A 20,111-nucleotide genomic window follows, 5' to 3' on the forward strand; every position below is an offset into this window, starting at 1 on the left:
ATGAATTGTATAAGTTACAATTATATGAAGACTCTGATGAAAATATACGTAATTACAAACAGTATAGAAATAAACTGACCATGATAATACGAACGTCACGTAAATTATATTCTATGAATCAATTTAAGAATGCACAAGGGAAACTGTCTTCCACATGGAAAATTGTAAAGCAAATATTGGGGAAGAGTAATCAGACAAATAATTCACAAATATTTCATATCAATGATGTTCGAGTAAATTCTTCACAAAGTGCAGCTGATGCCTTCAATACTTTTTTTTGCTGAAGTTGGTTCTAACCAGGTCAAAAATATTGATAGCCACGGAACAAACTTTGATAGTTATCTTTATAATCCATGTAATTATTCAATATTTTTTAAACCTACTGATAAAAAAGAAATTATAGATATAACACTGTCTTTGAAATCATCACATTCTGCTGGTCATGACGAAATTAGCACTGTTTTGTTGAAGCACGTCATTGATTCGATTATTACGCCCCTCTTTCATATCTTCAATCTCTGCTTATTATCTGGAATATTCCCCACCCCGCTCAAGATCGCAAAAGTTATTCCTGTGTACAAAAAAGATGATACTTCATGTATTAGTAATTACCGACCCATCTCTTTGTTACCTAGTATTTCTAAAATATTGGAAAGAATTATATACAATAGATTAGAAAATTTCCTGACCAAACACAATATTCTGCATCCTGATCAATATGGATTCAGGAAATCACATTCAACTGACTTGGCGCTAGCTCAATTATATGATAGAGTATCAAATGCTTTAGCTGACCAAAAGCATGTTTTAGGTGTTTTCATGGACTTGAGCAAAGCATTTGATACTCTTGACCGTTTTATTTTATTGTCAAAGTTACATTACTACGGTATAAGGGGAACTGCTCTCAAGCTGTTCGCAAGTTATTTATACGATAGAAAGCAATATACATGTTTTGATTCCTGTAATTCTGAAACAGTGTTGATTGAACGTGGCGTACCGCAGGGGTCAATATTAGGGCCATTGTTATTTTCATTGTATATTAATGATTTACCTAATGCTTCGAATATATTACAATATATAATTTTTGCTGATGATACAAATGTATTTTTTCTCTAACTCAGATTTTCGGTGTCTTATTAGATCATTAAATGTTGAATTATCCAAATTGTCTCGGTGGTTTAAAAGTAATGCTCTATCTTTGAATTTACATAAAACGAATTATATTCATTTCAAACATCCGAGGAAAAATATTGATAGTGATTTTGAATGTCATTTGAAAATAGATGGTTAAGTTAAGCCTAGTGATGTACATGAACATCATACAAGGCTAATAGACAGTGGAAATCTATGTGTGCCAAGATTTCGCTCTGATTGTCACAAGTGCAGCCCAATCGTATCCTCTGTACTTGAATGGAACAGGCTAGATCATTCAATTAGATCAGCTTCTTCCATATATTCATTTAAGAGATTGTTTAAGCAAAGTTGCTATTTGTAAGTAACACACGAAATTCATTCTGGGCTTTATCATTCCTGTATAATAGCGTTTTTAATTGTTATTTCGGCATTCTGGTGAACTCTTGCTGTGGCATGTACTTTTTATGTTACTTTGCAATGTACAGTATGCTGGTATGTATCTACACTGTATTATGTCATCTTCTGTATATACGTTTTGCTATTTAATGTACATATGTTCATCAATATTATTCAGGGCTCCATGGAAGACCACTATTTATTGGTGAATGGACTACCCTGACAAAAGATTAGAAATAAATAAATAAATAAATAAATAAATGGTATTTTTCTTGAGAAGAAATCATCTACTAAGTTCCTTGGGATTATAATTAATGAAAATCTGAGCTGGAAAGACCATGTGAAATATATTACATCTCCCATTGCTCGAAATGTTGGAATATTATGCAAACTGAAACATTATTTGCCTCTAGATATCTTAATCATGCTTTATAACACACTGGTTTTACCGTACATTTCTTATTGTAACATCATATGGGCAAATTCGATGTATACCAATGATACCATATTAAAATTGCAAAAGAAAGCTATTCGTATATGTGCAAATGCTGGTTATTATGATCACACAGATCCTCTTTTTTTCTCTCTTAAGACTTTAAAGGTAAAAGATATTCATATATTGCAAAACGCGCTCTTCATGTTCCGTTTTAATACTAATTCATTACCGCGTTCATTTGAAAATATGTTCCATTTAAATGCAGAAGTTCATTCGTATCCAACAAGGCAAGCAACAGACGTGCACTTATGTAACCACAAAACACTCTTAGCCCATAAATCCGTAAGACACACTGGCCCAGATATTTGGAATAAATTACCTCCTGAATTACGTAGCATCAAGTCCATATATTCCTTCAAAAAAGCAGTTAAGAACATGTTGATCACACAGTACCACCACGATCAGTGATGTTCTTTGCAGAAACCCTACCCTATTTATTCTTTATCCCTGGCTTTTATAGTTTGTTCTTGAGACTCTGCACATACGGGATGCACCTGCCTGTGCCCATTCCGCACTCCTCCCATGGTCTTTGTCTCTGATATCTGTCATTGTTGTTATGTCGGGCAAGTTACCCTCTTCTATACGCCCTGGTAGGACGCTGAACTGTGTATACTTCGTAGTTGTTTTTATTGCTCTTGTATTCTTAATTCAATGTAACTTTTATTTGACAATAGCAACACTGTATCATGTCTATGTGTGCGTGAAATGTGAATACATCACTGCAATCTATAATCATATGTACACCTGTACGTATTTACTGTGAGTTTGATCTGGCAAGCCTGGTATCGGAAGGTTTCTATCACCCTCTTTTTCCTGCTCGTTCTGTCTCTCCTATTATCCCCCTAACCCGCGAGCATCATGTTGGACCCCCTTCTTTTATTGCATTAACGTATTGTATTATCGGTTGCCAAAGGGTCAAGCTTATAGCTTATTATTGGCGACCGTTCTGTATGGTAATTCGTAACACATGTATTGTAATGTTGTCTGAAATGCATTTGTAATCAAAATTGTTGAAACTAGCTATAATGAGTTTCATATTTGTATATCATTATCTTTGATTATGTTGAAAAAAAAAAATGTAAATGTTGCCATACGGAGAATGAATAAATCAAATCAAATCAAATCAAACACCGCACTGCATTTGATTGTTTTATCTTAACAGGTTGTTTTTTGGCTTGGTGGATAATACAACACTAGAGGGCAGCACCATCAAAGTTGGCCTTGACGCGACAAGTAAGTGGGCGAGATATTACATGTAATAGTATACCGTATATATGACCACATATACAAGGTCAAAAAGTAATCTAAAATTGAAATCAGGAATATGTTTCCAGATTTAGTTTATACCGGGTGTCAAAAAAAACTAGAAATGTCGCTATGGCGACTGGTATGCCTCCGCCATAATGCATGATTCTCCTAATGGGTCTATAGTACATGTGGACAATGTGTGATTACATTTTCACAAAATTGGCAAAATATCAAAATGACATGTTTGTGACAAATGTATTGAATGCTTACCTTCCTTGACCTACACGTGTATGTTTAATTGGATGAATTGGAGGAGAGCATGTATTTGGGGATTTAAGAACTTTAACTTGACTTTGACCCTTTCATAAGTTTATGCACCGAGTAATTTTCAAGGTATGGAGAAAAAGTGCAATTTCTGTATTGAACAGTAAATTGTTATCATTTTCATCTGGCCTTTGATTTATAAGAGAATCACTGTCAGGCAGAACATACATAAATATGTACTAAGTTTCAAGATAACTTGAGCCACTTCCGAGATATGGAGAAAGAAGTAAGTTCAGCACTTTCACTTTGACCTTTTGACCTTTGACCTTCTTGGCAAAAAAAAAATTCCCAGATAATTTCTATTGGGTTATACATGCATACATCAAGTTAAACAAAATAATCCTGCTGGCATTGCATAAATATAAGGAAAATAGTAAAATTTTGAAGTATTGCCTTGACCTTTGACCCCTGACATTTGACCCAATGAACCCTGAATTCCCTAGATAACCACTGCCAGTCAGTACATGCATATATACTATGTTTCATGAAGATACCTTGAACAATTTCCAAGATACAGAGAAAAAAGTAAAATTTTAACACTTTACTTGACCTTTTGACCTTTGACCTTTTGACCTCATGACCCCAAGCTTTCACCAGAGAATCTTAATTGGGTAATACATGTATACACTAAGTTTCAAGAAAATATCTTTAGGCATTGCATAGATATGGGGGAAATAGTGAAATTTTAATCATTTGACCTTGACCTTTTGACCTTTGACCTTGAGCATGTGCACCCAAAAGTTGATAGGCACAACTTCACCCCCTAATACACATACATGCCAAGTTTCATTAGGATACCTCAAAAGGTTTTGGTAGTTACCCTGTCCACAAAATTCATTACGGACGGACGGAAGGACGGACGGACGGACGGACGGAAGGACGGACGGACGGACGGACGGACGGACGGACGGACGGACAACCCGAAAACATAATGCCTCCGGCACCACTTCGTGGCGGAGGCATAAAAAGAGCGGAACGGGGGATTTTCAGTACCTTGCGTTCTAAAAGTGATATACTTTTTGACATCATTAGAAAGAGCATTTCCCGCAGAAGACAATGATACCACAATCATTGCATTTGGTTCAGTACTTTGTATTCTACGCTAATTTCTGTAAATGCAGTCATTTTCAATTTTCACTGGATTTTTGCGACGTATGAGATAATGATTTGGGTGCGACATGCGTTCCATACCGTAAATTGTGTGTAAGCTCATTGATCCATGTCAACAAATGATACTCAGTACAGCTTTTACATTGGGCGCGCGCGCACACACACAGACACTCACACACACACACACACTGTTTTTCCTGCCCCGCGCCCAATGTGAAGGCTGTATCTTTTAATTTAATGATTGTGGTAGCATTGTCTTTTGCGGAAGATGCTCTAATGATGTCAAAAGATATACATTGTATCGCTTTTAGAACGCAAGGTACCGAAAATCCACCGTTCCGCTTTTTTTTTTTTTTTTTTTTTTTTTTTTGGGGGGGGGGGGGACACCCGGTATATACATTTATATTAATTTTAGAGAACTAAACCTCCATCTGCATATTAAAATTTAACGCATATCTTTGTAACAAAGGTTGTTTCTGGCAGGCAGACAGCTTGCATGAAGCTCATCAAGGAGGGGAATGTCTTTGCAAACCCTGTATAAAAGTTGTTGTTTTCAAGATTCAAGATTCAAATTTATTTCATTTCCATCAAATAAACAGAAACTATATTCAATGCATAAGCAGAACATACAGTATTTGTAATTTAAAAGAAAAAAACAAATGTGAATTAACAAAATACATGTGAAAATGAGTAACAAATGAAGAAATATGTATTTTTTAAATGTATACGTATGCATATGGTACGTATCCATATGCATATAGTACAAGTTAATTAAGGATGGAAGTGGAAATGGAGGGTCCCACTAAAAAGCAAAGCTTGTACAATATAGGACGGTAAGAAAATACATAAGACAGCGAATGATGAATTAACGCAGCTACAAACCGATATAAAACAAAATCAAACGAACCACTGTCAACTGACATGAAATAAAATTGGGAAGGGGGAAAAAAGGAAAAAAAAAAAACACTACAGCACGTGCTATCATGGACGCAAGCAGACTGGATTCCATGATGTAAGAGTAATGATAAAATACAACCTGGGTTGAATTTATGGCAAAGACTTATGTACACAATTATACCGATAAGAATGCAGAAGAGCGGACATAAAAGAAGGAGAGAATAGACACAATGGTATATACGGTACAATAACAGGAGGAGGACTTGTGTTTAACGGATTCTTTTTCTCTAATAAGAAAAAAAATAATTCATGCATAATTGTTTAATGTTTAAAGAAATAATAACTTAAATGAGATGATAAAACGAACCTAATTATGTTGTATGTTATAAGATTTCTATAGAAACAGTATTAATTTGTTCTTGAAAGAGTTCAAAGTTTGAACTGTTTTTGTATTGTTATGAAGTGAGTTTCAATATTTTGGCCCATCGTAGATGGCCTTGTTGGATAATTGTGAATGGATTGATTTCTTCGAAACATTGTTTCAAATATATTAGGAAGATTCTTTTATGATTATACATAAATTGTCCTAGATTAAACAAAGACAAATCTTTAATTTTCAATAATTTGTATTCAAAAAATTACGGAACAGTATGAGACGAAAATGCAGTATGACATGATACGGAGTGATTTTTTTTTTGTAACAGAAGTAATATATCTAAGAGTGTTTGATGTGTATTTCCCCACGCGAGAATACCAATATCTAAATATGGCGATATCAGGGATGAATATAATGTGAGCAGGGACGATAAAGGAAAACAAAAATTTAAGCTTATTACTCATACCAATGTTGCGTGAAATAGTTTTCCATATACTATCAATACGACATTTTCATGAAAGCTTATTATCGACTATTCCAAGAAATTTAACATGGGAAACATTTTCCAATGAAGTACCATTAAAAAAAAATACATATATATACTTATAAACGGGTAGTGCCTCAGTAGAGTTGCTAAAAGCATATATTTTGTTTGTGAAGATTGAGAGATGAACATACAGTATTTGTAATTTAAAAGAAAAAAACAAATGTAAATTAACAAAATACATGTGAAAATGAGTAACAAATGAAGAAATATGTATTTTTTAAATGTATACGTATGCATATGGTACGTATCCATATGCATATAGTACAAGTTAATTAAGGATGGAAGTGGAAATGGAGGGTCCCACTAAAAAGCAAAGCTTGTACAATATAGGACGGTAAGAAAATACATAAGACAGCGAATGATGAATTAACGCAGCTACAAACCGATATAAAACAAAATCAAACGAACCACTGTCAACTGACATGAAATAAAATTGGGAAGGGGGAAAAATGGAAAAAAAAAAACACTACAGCACGTGCTATCATGGACGCAAGCAGACTGGATTCCATGATGTAAGAGTAATGATAAAATACAACCTGGATTGAATTTATGGCAAAGACTTATGTACACAATTATACCGATAAGAATGCAGAAGAGCGGACATAAAAGAAGGAGAGAATAGTTTAATGTTTAAAGAAATAATAACTTAAATGAGATGATAAAACGAACCTAATTATGTTGTATGTTATAAGATTTCTATAGAAACAGTATTAATTTGTTCTTGAAAGAGTTCAAAGTTTGAACTGTTTTTGTATTGTTATGAAGTGAGTTTCAATATTTTGGCCCATCGTAGATGGCCTTGTTGGATAATTGTGAATGGATTGATTTCTTCGAAACATTGTTTCAAATATATTAGGAAGATTCTTTTATTATGATTATACATAAATTGTCCTAGATTAAACAAAGACAAATCTTTAATTTTCAATAATTTGTATTCAAAAAATTACGGAACAGTATGAGACGAAAATGCAGTATGACATGATACGGAGTGATTTTTTTTTTGTAACAGAAGTAATATATCTAAGAGTGTTTGATGTGTATTTCCCCACGCGAGAATACCAATATTTAAATATGGCGATATCAGGGATGAATATAATGTAAGCAGGGACGATAAAGGAAAACAAAAATTTAAGCTTATTACTCATACCAATGTTGCGTGAAATAGTTTTCCATATACTATCAATACGATATTTTCATGAAAGCTTATTATCGACTATTTCAAGAAATTTAACATGGGAAACATTTTCCAATGAAGTACCATTAAAAAAAAATACATATATATATATATATATACATATATATATTTATAAACGGGTAGTGCCTCAGTAGAGTTGCTAAAAGCATATATTTTGTTTGTGAAGATTGAGAGATGATTTATTTGCTTCTATCTACTAGGCGACATTTTTTAATTCTGAGTTTATTGTATTTTCAAGGGTAATAGGATCATTGTGCGAAAAAAAAAATAAATTTGAGTCATCCGCAAAGAGAATAAAAGAGAGAACCTCTGATGATCTACAAAAATCATTTATATAAACAATAAACTTCCCTGTGGAACCCCACATTTGATGTTTAATATTTGTGAATTTCAATCATTTAGAGGTATTGCTTCCTGTTCATGAGGTAGCTCCTGAACCAATCCAAGGCCTTCCCACGCACTCCGTAATAATGCAATTTATTAAGTAAAATATCATGATTAATGGTGTCGAAGGCCTTGGAGAAGCCCAGTAACAAATATATATGATAAGAAGATTTGTCGATAGCATATGCCACTTTTTCTATAAAACTCAATACATGTGTAGTGCTATGTTTTCCCTAATTCATAACTGGAAATTTGAAAATATATAGTACTGGATTTATAAGCAACTATTTTAAGAATTTTGGACAATGTACCCAACGAAGAAATTGGTCGGTAATTATTCATATCTAATTTGTCACCTTTTTAAAACAAAGTGATAACTTTTGCTGTTTTCATACTTACGGGGACGATGCCATTAAAAAGGGATAAATTGAATATATGACCTAAAGGATCTAAAATTGACAATATTGCACCCTTTAAAAGAAGGTTACTGATGTTATCATGTCCAGCGCTTTTTTGGAACTAAAATCAGAAACAATATTAATTATCTCCTGATTGTCTGTTGCACTAAGAAACATTGTACTAGAATTTGTGAACTTAAAAATTCGGGAAAATATGATGATTTAAGATATTGCAAATTTCATGAGAATTTTCATAAATTTCATTATCAGATCTAATTTTAGTAATATATGATTTAACATTTGATATATTCATCGCTTGCTTTGATACTTCCATGCATTTTGCATATCATGCCTGTAAAATTGTAAATGATTAGTATGATTTTCCTTTTCCATACGTATGCATTTCGTCAGAGTATTTCAGTTTTGATTGCTCAGTATGTTTCATTTTGAATTGATAATATAAATCATTCTTTATGTTTATTGAACCCAAGAGCGATTTGGAAATCAACGGGAGCGTAGGTGTTTTTTTTTTTGTAGTTACCTGATTTTTTTCTACGTTTTGGAAGATGGGTGTCCACATGTTGAATAAAAATCTTTATAAAATATTTAAAGGACAAGTTAACATCAATTGTCTGAAAAATACAGGACCAGTCTGTAGTGTCTCAACTAGCACCTTAGCCTGACTATATTTTCTTGTGTAATTCTTCGTTTTGATAAACGGCTGTACTTATTATTACACCCCCTACTCTATTTTGCCTGTTGTTACTGTATCATTTAAAGAGAAACTAGTCGAAATGGGGAAATGATTTGTAATGTCTGACAGTAATATGACGGAATCGGGAGAAGGAAGAATATTACAAAAAATATATATAATCAATAAGAGAAGCGGATTCATTAACTATAGTTTAGATATTAGGGGTAAGATAGAAGGAGATAAAAATAGTTCCAAAAAATCTAATGACATATTATTATATTTTGATAAATCTATGTTGAAATCACTCATTATGAAACAATTATTTGTTGAACAAGATTGAACAGGTTTTATTAAAAATCATGTCTGGCAGCCAAAGGCTGAATTGCATATGTTTTACAATCATAGTTATAAAAACAGATTATTTCGGTGCTCTGTACAAACAATGATATAAAGACATAATATAAAAAAAACAAATATTACAGTGGTCACATGTGGTAAATCACAAGAAATGATCAATCTATAAGGGTACCAGCCCGATCAATTCTGAAATTGCTTTTACAAAAACGAAAAAAAAAAAGAGAGATAAAAAATATCCTGCCAACATGGCAACACTACTCAACACTAAATAATGAAATCAGTGAGGGTACCAGCCCATCAATACTCAGATTGCTTTATCAAAAAGAAAAGAAAACGAAAAAAGAAGAAATGAGGAAAAGAAGAAATAATTCACTGTTAACATGTCATTACACAGCCAGACATTGAAAAAATGCCGTTACTATTTCATCTACATAATTGATTTTGATTTAAACAAAAAATAATAATAAGAAGAAGTAGGTTTTTAACCAAATCCGAAAGATAATCTAAGAATGATTTGATATTCGCGCTTGGAGGCCTATATACTACACCTATAACACTTTTGCTGCCAGGAACTGTATTTCAGTAAAAAGAGATTCAGTGGAATCAGTCATGAGATCATTGCGAACTACAGAATCATAAGTTTGTGAAACGTAAATGGTAACACCCCCACCTACCCTATTTTGCCTGTTGTTAACCACAACATCATATCCGTTGAGAACAAATGGAAGACTTGAATCATGGAAAAACCAGGTTTCGGTTAGACCTACTGCCGAAATATTTTGCATAATGGCACTATTTTAAAATAACCTCAATTCTGCAAAATGTTTATTAATGCTCCTAACATCAAAATGTATAAGAGAAAAAGTAGTATTATCCTACTTCTGACAACATTATTTAACTAGTTTTGAGTAAGATATTCAGAAGATGGACTTTACTTTGGTTTTCTATGTCAAAATCATAATCTAATTCTTGCGGCGATGAATTAAAACTGTCTGAAACATAATTATCGAAGAAAGGTTGGTGATATTGTACGGAGCATTTCCTTTAAGTTTTCTGAAAATATCCTTGTTATTGATGCCTAAGTAGTGGAAAAAGTATGCAAGTATCTCAATCTTGAAATATAGAGATAATCTAAAATCGTCAGCACATTAATGCATAACTGTGTTCTCCGGGTTTGGCACTAATGTTAAATCTTTCGGACGAAAAAGCTTTTACTGCATGCTTTACTGATTTGAGATTACATTCTTTTAATTTTTTTCTGTGTGTCTTGCTGTGCATAAACCAGTTCACAGTTAAGCATGAGTCTGCAATGACCATTGGAACCACAAATTTTTTTCAAAATATGGCATAATCTACAGCGTTACATAAAAAAGTTTACACTTTCGAGAGAGAAACATGAACGAAATGTTTTCGTACATGTTTTCAGAGTGATTTTTTCCCAAATCATTCGGTATCATGTTTTTGAGTGATTTTTATATTCACGGTTTGATGACGAGGAGGCGCTATTTGCGAGAGTGCAAAATTCGACTTGCGCAGATACATAAAGTGAGAAAATTAATTGAATGCATCAAATAAGATGCATTGCATAATATGCCTTTTGTGCATAAGCAAAGACGGACACACACACGCACGCACACACACACACACATACACAGTCACAGTGCATTAATGTGTTGAGTAAGCGAGACCTTTAGGAGAAAGAATTCACTATGATGTTAATGCACCGAACTTTTATCATGACATCATAACTGAATTTAATCCAATTTCATATTAGATGTGAAATTTGCGACTTTACAGTGATTTTCATGACGTAATGATGATTTGGTTTAAAGGTAACCAGAAACACTACATAGTCATGCACCTCAAAACAAGACAGTGAGAGAGGAATACTCATCAGTGGTTTCCTCCTTTGTTCCCAAAGAATAATAGCTTTGCAGTTTTTGTCCTCTTGAACTTGTGCTCGGGACAAGCCTGACTTAGCAGGAATCAAATAAGCACTGAATAAGGAAAATAATTCACAAAGCATGGCAGATTCCAATAAGCATTCTGTTTTATGTTTAAGCTTGCGCTTCAAAGTCTTGTCTGATTTGGCAGGTATCTCATAAGTGATGAATATGATATGTACTGTACGTCCTCAGCTTATCCCGTAACAGCGACCTTTCTTTGGGACAGAAAGTGCACGGAGCATGGGTAGACAAAGATGAGATTCTGGTCTCCTCATGTCTATGTTAGTGGCTCCTGGAAATTCTCGTCATAATTAACTGCAACTAATATCATGTGGATATACTCTGGATTCCACGTAAGCGAATGAGGATAGTATGGCTCGCGACCACTTCCTTTGCAAGGATAGAATGTAACTTTGAATGTAATTTTGATCATGATACTGGCACCAGGAATATGCACGGGCAGATAACCAAAAATTAAACAAACAAACAAACAAACAAACAAAAAACAAGATAGAAGGGAAGAGGAAGGAACTGGCAATTCAAACCTGAGGAAGAGGAAAGGGGAAAGAAGAACATGGACAAACTTAAAAAGTGGTAGTTGATACTAGTACCAGTTTTATAAGCAGTACATCCTTCATATCTTTGGAATCATGCTGAGCTCTGGAGTATTACGGAGGGTATGATTATTTAACTTACCGTTTGCATTCTACTCCAAACTCAGATCAACAGATCGCGTTATCACTACAGCAAGCAATTTTGGAAGCTTACGAGGTGAGTCTAACATCGATATACGATATGAATGCATTTCTATTCAAATTTCAAACTTCAAATAAGCATGCGTCAGCCAGTGTGTTTCGTCGTTTTCACAAGCAGCTTTGTCATTTTTTTATTTAGAATGTTTCTTAAATTTGAATATTACATTAGATTGATTACTACCGTATTTTTTTTCATTCGTTTTGACATGTGCTTCCATGGCCAATCACCTGATTGGTCAGATGTTCTCTCAGATAAAAGTTGTCTCATGTCAATGGAACACATCAAACAGCTCACAGTTGTAACCTCAGCTCAGGAGCTACTGCAATTCCAATCGTACATAATATATACACTGAGGAGAACATTGTCAATGTGGATACGAATAATGTATGGAGTAATAATAATCTAATATATTTTACAATGCCACATGTTATATACCTGTCAGATCAAATATGATAATATGTGATTGTAGCTGTCACTTAAAGGGGAAATCCGGTCAAAATATAAGTTAGGCTGATAAGAAAGAGTAAAATATCACAAGTTCATAGGTATTAATGTGATCGAAATCTGACGAAAAATAAGGAAGTTACGACATTTTGAAGTATCGCTATTTTTGTGGGAAACAGTTCTTGAACAGTCAATATGAATATGCAAATGACAAAGTGAGCATGTCATTCCCTCACAACTTGCCATATAGTTCGTACATAAAATTTTGAAATTTCCAGTTTTTCCATCAAACGCAATTATGCCCCAGGCTCAAATCCACATACATGTATATCTGACTGATTTGCTATTCTAAAGTTATTCAACCAGGAATAATGTCTTGGTTCAGACTTCAAGGATAAAAACATTGAAATTTCGTCATTTTTTGGACACAATCAATGGAAAATTGTGAGGGTATGACATGGTCAGCTCACTCATTTGCATATTCATACCCACTGTACAAGAACTGTTTAGGGGAAATTATCAAAACTTCAAAATTTCATAACTTCCTTATTTTTATGTGATTTCAATCAAATTTTTACCGTTGAACTCGTAAAATTTTACTCTCTTTTATCAGACTAACTTATATTTGGACTGGATTTCCTCTATAATGTTATCTTGTAAGTGAGTAATAAGATCTGCAATGCACAATGCATGCAAATATGTCACGTTATGAAGACAACTGTCTTAAAGATATATAAGTCACATTCAAAACAGGAGCATTCAAGAAAGAGTAGCTTATTTCACTTTTTGTTACAAATGCAAGTATTCTTCACATTCAACTACTTGTCTACCTCTTTGCAGAAATTTGTTTCTTCTCTCCTTATTGACAACGGGATCAACCCAGCGGTTGCAGAAGTACCAGTAGATGTAAGTGTTTATATCTCTATACCCTTGACATGATTGATGGAGTACACAAATAGGGACAAGTCGACTTAGTGTACGATATTGTTTAAGCAACGTGGTACAAGGCGAGCTAGCCTTGCATATACCTTCTTGGTTTATGACTCATTTTCAACGTGTTGCGCTGCTGTGTGGAAATCATTCATTTGGATAAAATAAACCTGCAGCAGGTCACATATTTCAGTTTCCATCAACATGACAAAGGTACAAAATGCTCCACTGTCGATTAGACTGTAGCCAGATCATGATGGAATTCTTAGCCCATTTGTTCTCTCTCTATCCAAATTATTATTATTTTTAGTCCCCGAAAGACATGTAATATGAATACCCGCTTTTTAAGCATTTCATTGACCTTTAGCTATAAGAGTAAGAAGACGCAAGAAAAAAAAGGCCTACAAGCGTGTTTGTGCCTTTGATAGTTACAGTATTTATTATGCCTCAGGTTTGTCGATTCAAAAATAAGATAAGGTTTGTTATTTAAAGGGTTCTGCTCTCAGTGAATGAAATAAAGTTTGTTAAAAATAAAGAATAGGATTCGTTATTCCCAAGGTTCGTTTTTGTGACATTTGCATTTTGTCTGTAGACGAAACGAGAGTGACCGTATTGGAAATTAGACCAAATGAAAATTGGACTAAATGGTTATTACACGAAATGCTAATTGGACGAAATGGCTGGTGGACTAACCGGATATTAGACAAAATGGAAGTAGACTAACTGCCTATTGGACTTGGTGAAATACAGACCAAGCGAGCAGTGGACCACGCAATAATTAGCCGAAATGTCCATAGACCAAATGATAAATATTGACTAAATGGAATATAGAAGAGCTGACAGTAGACCAAATGATGTTAGCAGAAGCAAGACTTAGACCATCTGGCCATTAGACGAAATGATATTTAGCCAAACTAGGCATTAGACCAAGTGAGGATTAGACCAAATAGGCATTAGACGAAATTGAGTTTCGCTGTAGTGGTGTTAGACGAACTGGGAAGTAAACCATCCGATAGAAGACCAAGTAGCAATAGTCCCCGGGCGCGATATTTTTTTTTTCCCAGTATGGGAAAGGCATTTATTTGTCTTGGCGACTTGGATAGAGAATAACTATCAAGTCTTTGACTTTTTTTACTCTCTCTAGCCTTAAGCCTGACGGAATAAACCGTTACAAACATAATATACTTTAGAAATTAAGAGCAAAAATGAAAACAAGATGTTGAGCAAGACCCCGAATGGGAGTCGAACCACGGGCCTTCTGATTATCAGTCCAAGCTCTAACACATCGTGCCAAAGCGAGGCCATGGTGATATCCGTGGTCATTATAGTTAAGAAGTATGCGAACACAATTTGTCTTAGGTAGACTGCCGTACACTTTACACACACTAGTGACTTTCCCATACTCGAAATAAAAATATAGCACCCCGGGAAGTAAAACCGGGGTACCGTTTTAACAAACACAACACCGAAAGTGACCATTCCAACAGGAGGGATCTAACAATCTCGACGTATGGTCCTGCTTCTTTTGTTGCTGATTATATTAACTTAGTTTGACATCTGAATTATAAGCACAGATTGCCAGCTAAGCTCCGTTTCCTCTTTTATTTTAATACGTTAAAAATTTATGGGTTTGTGTTGGGGAGGAGATTGGGGGCTCTAAACCACTTCTCCCTGGTCTTACAGAGTGTTCTGCAAGACGTGTAAGTAGGACGAAAGAGCATTCTATCTGTGGTGCAATACGAAATAACAAACGGAGAAACAACACGACTTTAATGTACTACCTATTTACCTATATGTATAATGTATGTAATTTACAAAGTACTTTGCATTTATGATAAACCTTTAATTTACGGTCAGTTGCGGTATTGCGTGATCACAGAGAATATATTTTGAATACCCCTCAGTAGTGATGTCTGAAAGGCTAAGATCATTGCTTTTTTTACTGGATTTCCTAAGACTTGATAGCATTTAAAAGTTAACCATTTTATGAACGTTGTTGTTTGTCACTCTAGCTAGGCCTACATTTTTTTTCTCTGATTGCCAAAATGACTAAATTTGCCAACAGTTCACTGCAGTCTATGGCGATATTGAAAGAACCTTCACAGACTTTATGGCTGCTGGTGTCATCATAAGGTAAGATATACTGAAATTGGCACAATCTTTGTTAACATTTATTAACGGCGTCAAATAAAAAAAAATATATATTGTCATGACATTTACGCTGTACACCATAAAAGTACATAAAATACAAAAAGCGACGAATTCTCACAGAATTAGGAAAATTATTTAAAAAAGAACACCACACACACATATGGCCCGTCTAGCCTTATACAGCGCTAGCAGGGTTAACAAAGTAGTAGGGTACTATGGAGTATTACAGTACAGAGAGTAGTATAGAGGGTCTTCACATTATCTTGAAAGCTTTCAACGAGAAGTTATCATTCACAAGGACGATCGGCCCTACCTGATTTTGAGTTCTACCTGTTTTTTATTTTTTTGCGTTCGAATTTTTGCGTTTGTTGCATTGTATTATTTTCTTTTGGAAGAGAAAAAACACAAACAAACAAATGTGTGTGTATGTGGGGGGGGGGGGGGTGTTGTTCCCGATCTCTGCATAAGGCCAGGGCAGAAGAAATTTGCTAGAGCATACACTGTCTCGTATGTCGCCTCTAGAAACAGAACTCACAAACGATGATGCAGTTGATTGGTATTCATCTTATGCCTCGACAACATCCTGCAAAATTTGCACTCCCCTCTGTTCTATGAGGAGTTGGTCACTTCTGCTATCATGATATGATCAATCATGGTACGGATGTCGTGACACAAGCTAGGCCTATTTCAGGGATTTTTATGGGTGGGTCGAATTGAAAATAATGGACCTTTCTACTAAAAAGAAAATACCACTCCCGACCCCACCACCTCCTTAAGCAGGGTACGATCTTGGAGGGAACACTTTTAAATCAGTTAATTTTGTCATCTGTAACAATTTGGCTTCACGTATGTAGCTTATCAGCCAAGACAAAAAAAAGTATCGGATCTCTTCGAACTTGATAGTACATGTTACGTACCAAGTTAACCGCAATCCTTCTTGGATATGTGTATTCCTTAAAAAGGAAATCCACTCCTTAATGTCATCATTTTCTTAAAAACGTGAAAACAATTCCTGCAGCACAGTGCAAAAATGATAAAAAATTGGATGAGAAATGAGAGAGTTATGATATTCTGAAATTTTAAAGTTTTTCGGAAAACACTTCTTGACCAATCGTTATGAATATTCAAATCAGTTGATGACATGGGCGTAAATCCCGGGGAATGGGGGATATATCCCCCCCCCCCTGAAATGGAGAAGGGGAATGGCCTGTACAATCATCCCCCCCCCCCGAAATTTGAGGGATAAAATGGAGGAAGCAGAAATGTGATTGTATCAATTTTGGCATATTGCATGACGTTCGTACGCCCGTCTCCAGACAGGTAACAGAGCTGAACAGTATTCTATCTTGAAGGATAATGTATACATACTTTTCTCAAGCGCTCGCTCGCTTCGCTCTCTCGCGAAGAAAGTAATATCGACATAAGGTATGGCCCAGACGTTGACAACGTCAAATAGTATATAGGCCTACATGTAAACATGTAAATCAAAAATTTCACTAAAAGTGTCGCCAGATCGCTTAATTTCAGGTCTGAAAATGCAAACTCTTCCTCGTTGCCCCTCCCACATTCTCCCCCACTCGGTCGCTCCGTTTCCTCGCACAGATATTCCAACTCCAAGTCCCTTCCCCATCCACCATCATTAACCCTATAAAGCCCAAGCTATTTCGACCCTTCCCAGGCCCAAGGGGGGGGGGGGGCACGCCTAACTTTGTTATTGTTTGATGTTTCATCGTCATATTTGGCACATGGGTAGAGCAACTCATACTCTACATGCATAGGAAATAAGCTGAAAACATGTTTTTTTCTGTATAATTTCTTTATCCCCAGTATGTCTTATCATAGACCAATATTTTTCATATTTGCCACAAATGATGTGCAAGTCAAAGCTCATTATTTGTTATTGTTGAAATTTCTCATGGTCACCACATGGGGCGCTATTCATAACAAACTAACGAAATACATCATGAGACCTCTGCTATATTGATTGGGATATATAGGTACATGCATAGTTATCATATTTCATATTCCTGTAACATTGGAAATTTAAGTTTGCAGATTGATAATGTGATACAAAAATGATATTAGAGGTATAACTTGGGTGAAGGAATCAAAAAGACACAAAATAGAACGGCAATCTTTGGAAACTACTGGTATTTTCGAGTATTTCTCTTATTTATTAATTTCCCAAGGGAAAAAATATAGCGATGCAAACGGCAGTTTTTGGACTGTAAAATGTCAAAATTTTCAAGCTCGGTCGCTCCGCTCGCTCGCATTTAACATTTTCCTGATGTTGCTGAGAGTAATTGCCAGCAGTTGCGCCCGGTGTGCCCCCCCCCCCCTTAATTTCCAAAGCGAAAAAATAATAGCTACACAAACGGCAATTTTTTTTTAATGTAAAAGGTCAAAATTTTCAAGCTCGCTCGCATATCATAGTTATGTCATTCACCAGATGTTGCTGTCAGTAATTGCAAGCATTTGCGCCCGGTGCGCCCCCCTTGATTTTCAAAGCGAAAAAAAAATACAGCTACAAACGGCAATTTGGGACTGTAAAATTTCAAAATTTTTGAGTTCGCTCGCATTTAATCGATATGCCATTCTCCTGATGTTGCTACCAGTGATTGCCAGCAGTTGCGTCCGGTGCGCACCCCCCTTAGTGTCCAAAGCGAAAAAATACATTTAGACAAACGGCAGTTTTTGGACTGTAAAATGTGAAATTTTCATGCTTGCTCGCTGCGCTCGCTCGCATTTAATAGTTATACCATTCTCCTGATGTTGCTGCCAGTAATTGCCAGCAGTTGCGCCCGGTGCGTGCGTGCGTGCCCCCTCCTTCATTTCCAAAGCGAAAAAATATAGCTACAAACGGCAGTGTTGGGATTGTTTCACACCGTCATTCCATAATCCATAATAGTCCAGGCTAGGCTCCATAGAAAGTGCACCCACCTTGTTTTTTGATATATACAATGTTTTTTGATGGTTTCTTGTCAATTCGAGGGTGCTGATTCCAAATCCGATTGATGCCACTCGCGTAACCTTGAGCATTTTCGGCAAAATGCAAAAATCCAAAATGGCCGCCAGATATGCTGATTTGGCCATGATAATCCCAGTTATGTCAACTTTATGACCAATTATTCCATCAAAGTTTTTAAAATTTTTGTTCCTTGAGTAATTCTGCTTGCACTTGCAAGAAATTTGTCATTTGAAGAGGTACATTTAGTATTTTAAGTTTATTTTCAATTCAAAATGGCTGCCACTCCTATACTCATGTACTACATAAATGGCAAAAAATATGCATAGAAATAGAAGACGAATTTTCAGTCACATACCTACGCTTTTATCAAGTTTTGCATGTGCAATGCAAATCTCATGAGTGCCACTAGCAAAACAAGCAAACAAACAGACAATTTATAGTTTCTAGGCGTAATATATTCTTCTTAATAATTATAAAACTTTAAAATGGATGTCATTCATATACCCCTGCACAATATGAACGGCAAAGTGTACATGGAAATAAACAAATTTTCTTTTTTTTTCTTTCACTCAGGTACACTGTCTATCAATTTGTTTGCTGATTATAAATCAGAAAGTTGTTACTAACAAAAGCTGTTTTATTTTTTGATGCAAACATCCGAATTTGCTACCTCAATCTGAATTTTCCCTAGGAATTTGGAAAAATCCACTAAAGCTTGAATTGACGCCAACATCAAGATCGTTTGTCAGGAATTATTAGATATGAACATTTGATACTTACTTGCCTTGAGATGTTCAACATCATAATATTCACTCTGATTTACTGAATTAAAAGGATGAATCCTAGATGATGACACAAATAAAATGTCCAATTACCTGTCCTGTTCTACATTATCTAAAAGCAATATTATACAAACTTTTCAGTCCCCTCATCGGAGAAAGAACATGAGGTAGGGGAAAGTGGAAAAAATTGAAAACCATACGTCCTGTCGTCAATTCTCTGAAATGAAAACAATGCCCAAAGTTTTTAATGTTAACCCAGATGAATTATGTTTGGTAGATGAATTTTACAAACCATTTTTTCTGCGTGAATGTGTTTGCGTATACATGATGTCAAGGGAGACTCTGAGATCTGTACAGTGCTGCCTCATTCTGAAAGCAGTGTTGTAACAACTTCACACTGCTTGTCTTTAATCTTCAGCACTTGCAGATTCAGGACTGTATAGGTAACCAGACCAGCTGTGTTAGGACTCTGAATGATAGCCACATTAATGGTGGCTATAAACTTACTCCACTAGAGCTCTTTTTAACGTATACATGGTAACATAACATTCACTTTACGTATAGGAAGTTTGCAGATG

General features: G+C 35.2%; 1 protein-coding gene across 1 annotated transcript in view; it reads left to right on the forward strand.

Moving 5' to 3' along the window:
- LOC139720997 (ABC transporter G family member 23-like) overlaps positions 1–20,111 on the forward strand; it is a 105,479-nt gene that overhangs the window by 59,371 nt on the left and 25,997 nt on the right. Inside the window, exons 15-18 of the mRNA XM_071632328.1 lie at positions 3,189–3,259; positions 12,224–12,273; positions 13,543–13,608; positions 15,698–15,765. Of these exons, the coding sequence (XP_071488429.1) occupies positions 3,189–3,259; positions 12,224–12,273; positions 13,543–13,608; positions 15,698–15,765 (255 nt within the window). The remainder of the gene's footprint in view (positions 1–3,188; positions 3,260–12,223; positions 12,274–13,542; positions 13,609–15,697; positions 15,766–20,111) is intronic.

Source organism: Diadema antillarum, unplaced genomic scaffold (genome assembly GCF_040938485.1).
Source record: "Diadema antillarum isolate AM-2024a unplaced genomic scaffold, OU_Dant_1.0 scf00000136, whole genome shotgun sequence".
NCBI classification, from domain to species: Eukaryota; Metazoa; Echinodermata; class Echinoidea; order Diadematoida; family Diadematidae; genus Diadema; species Diadema antillarum.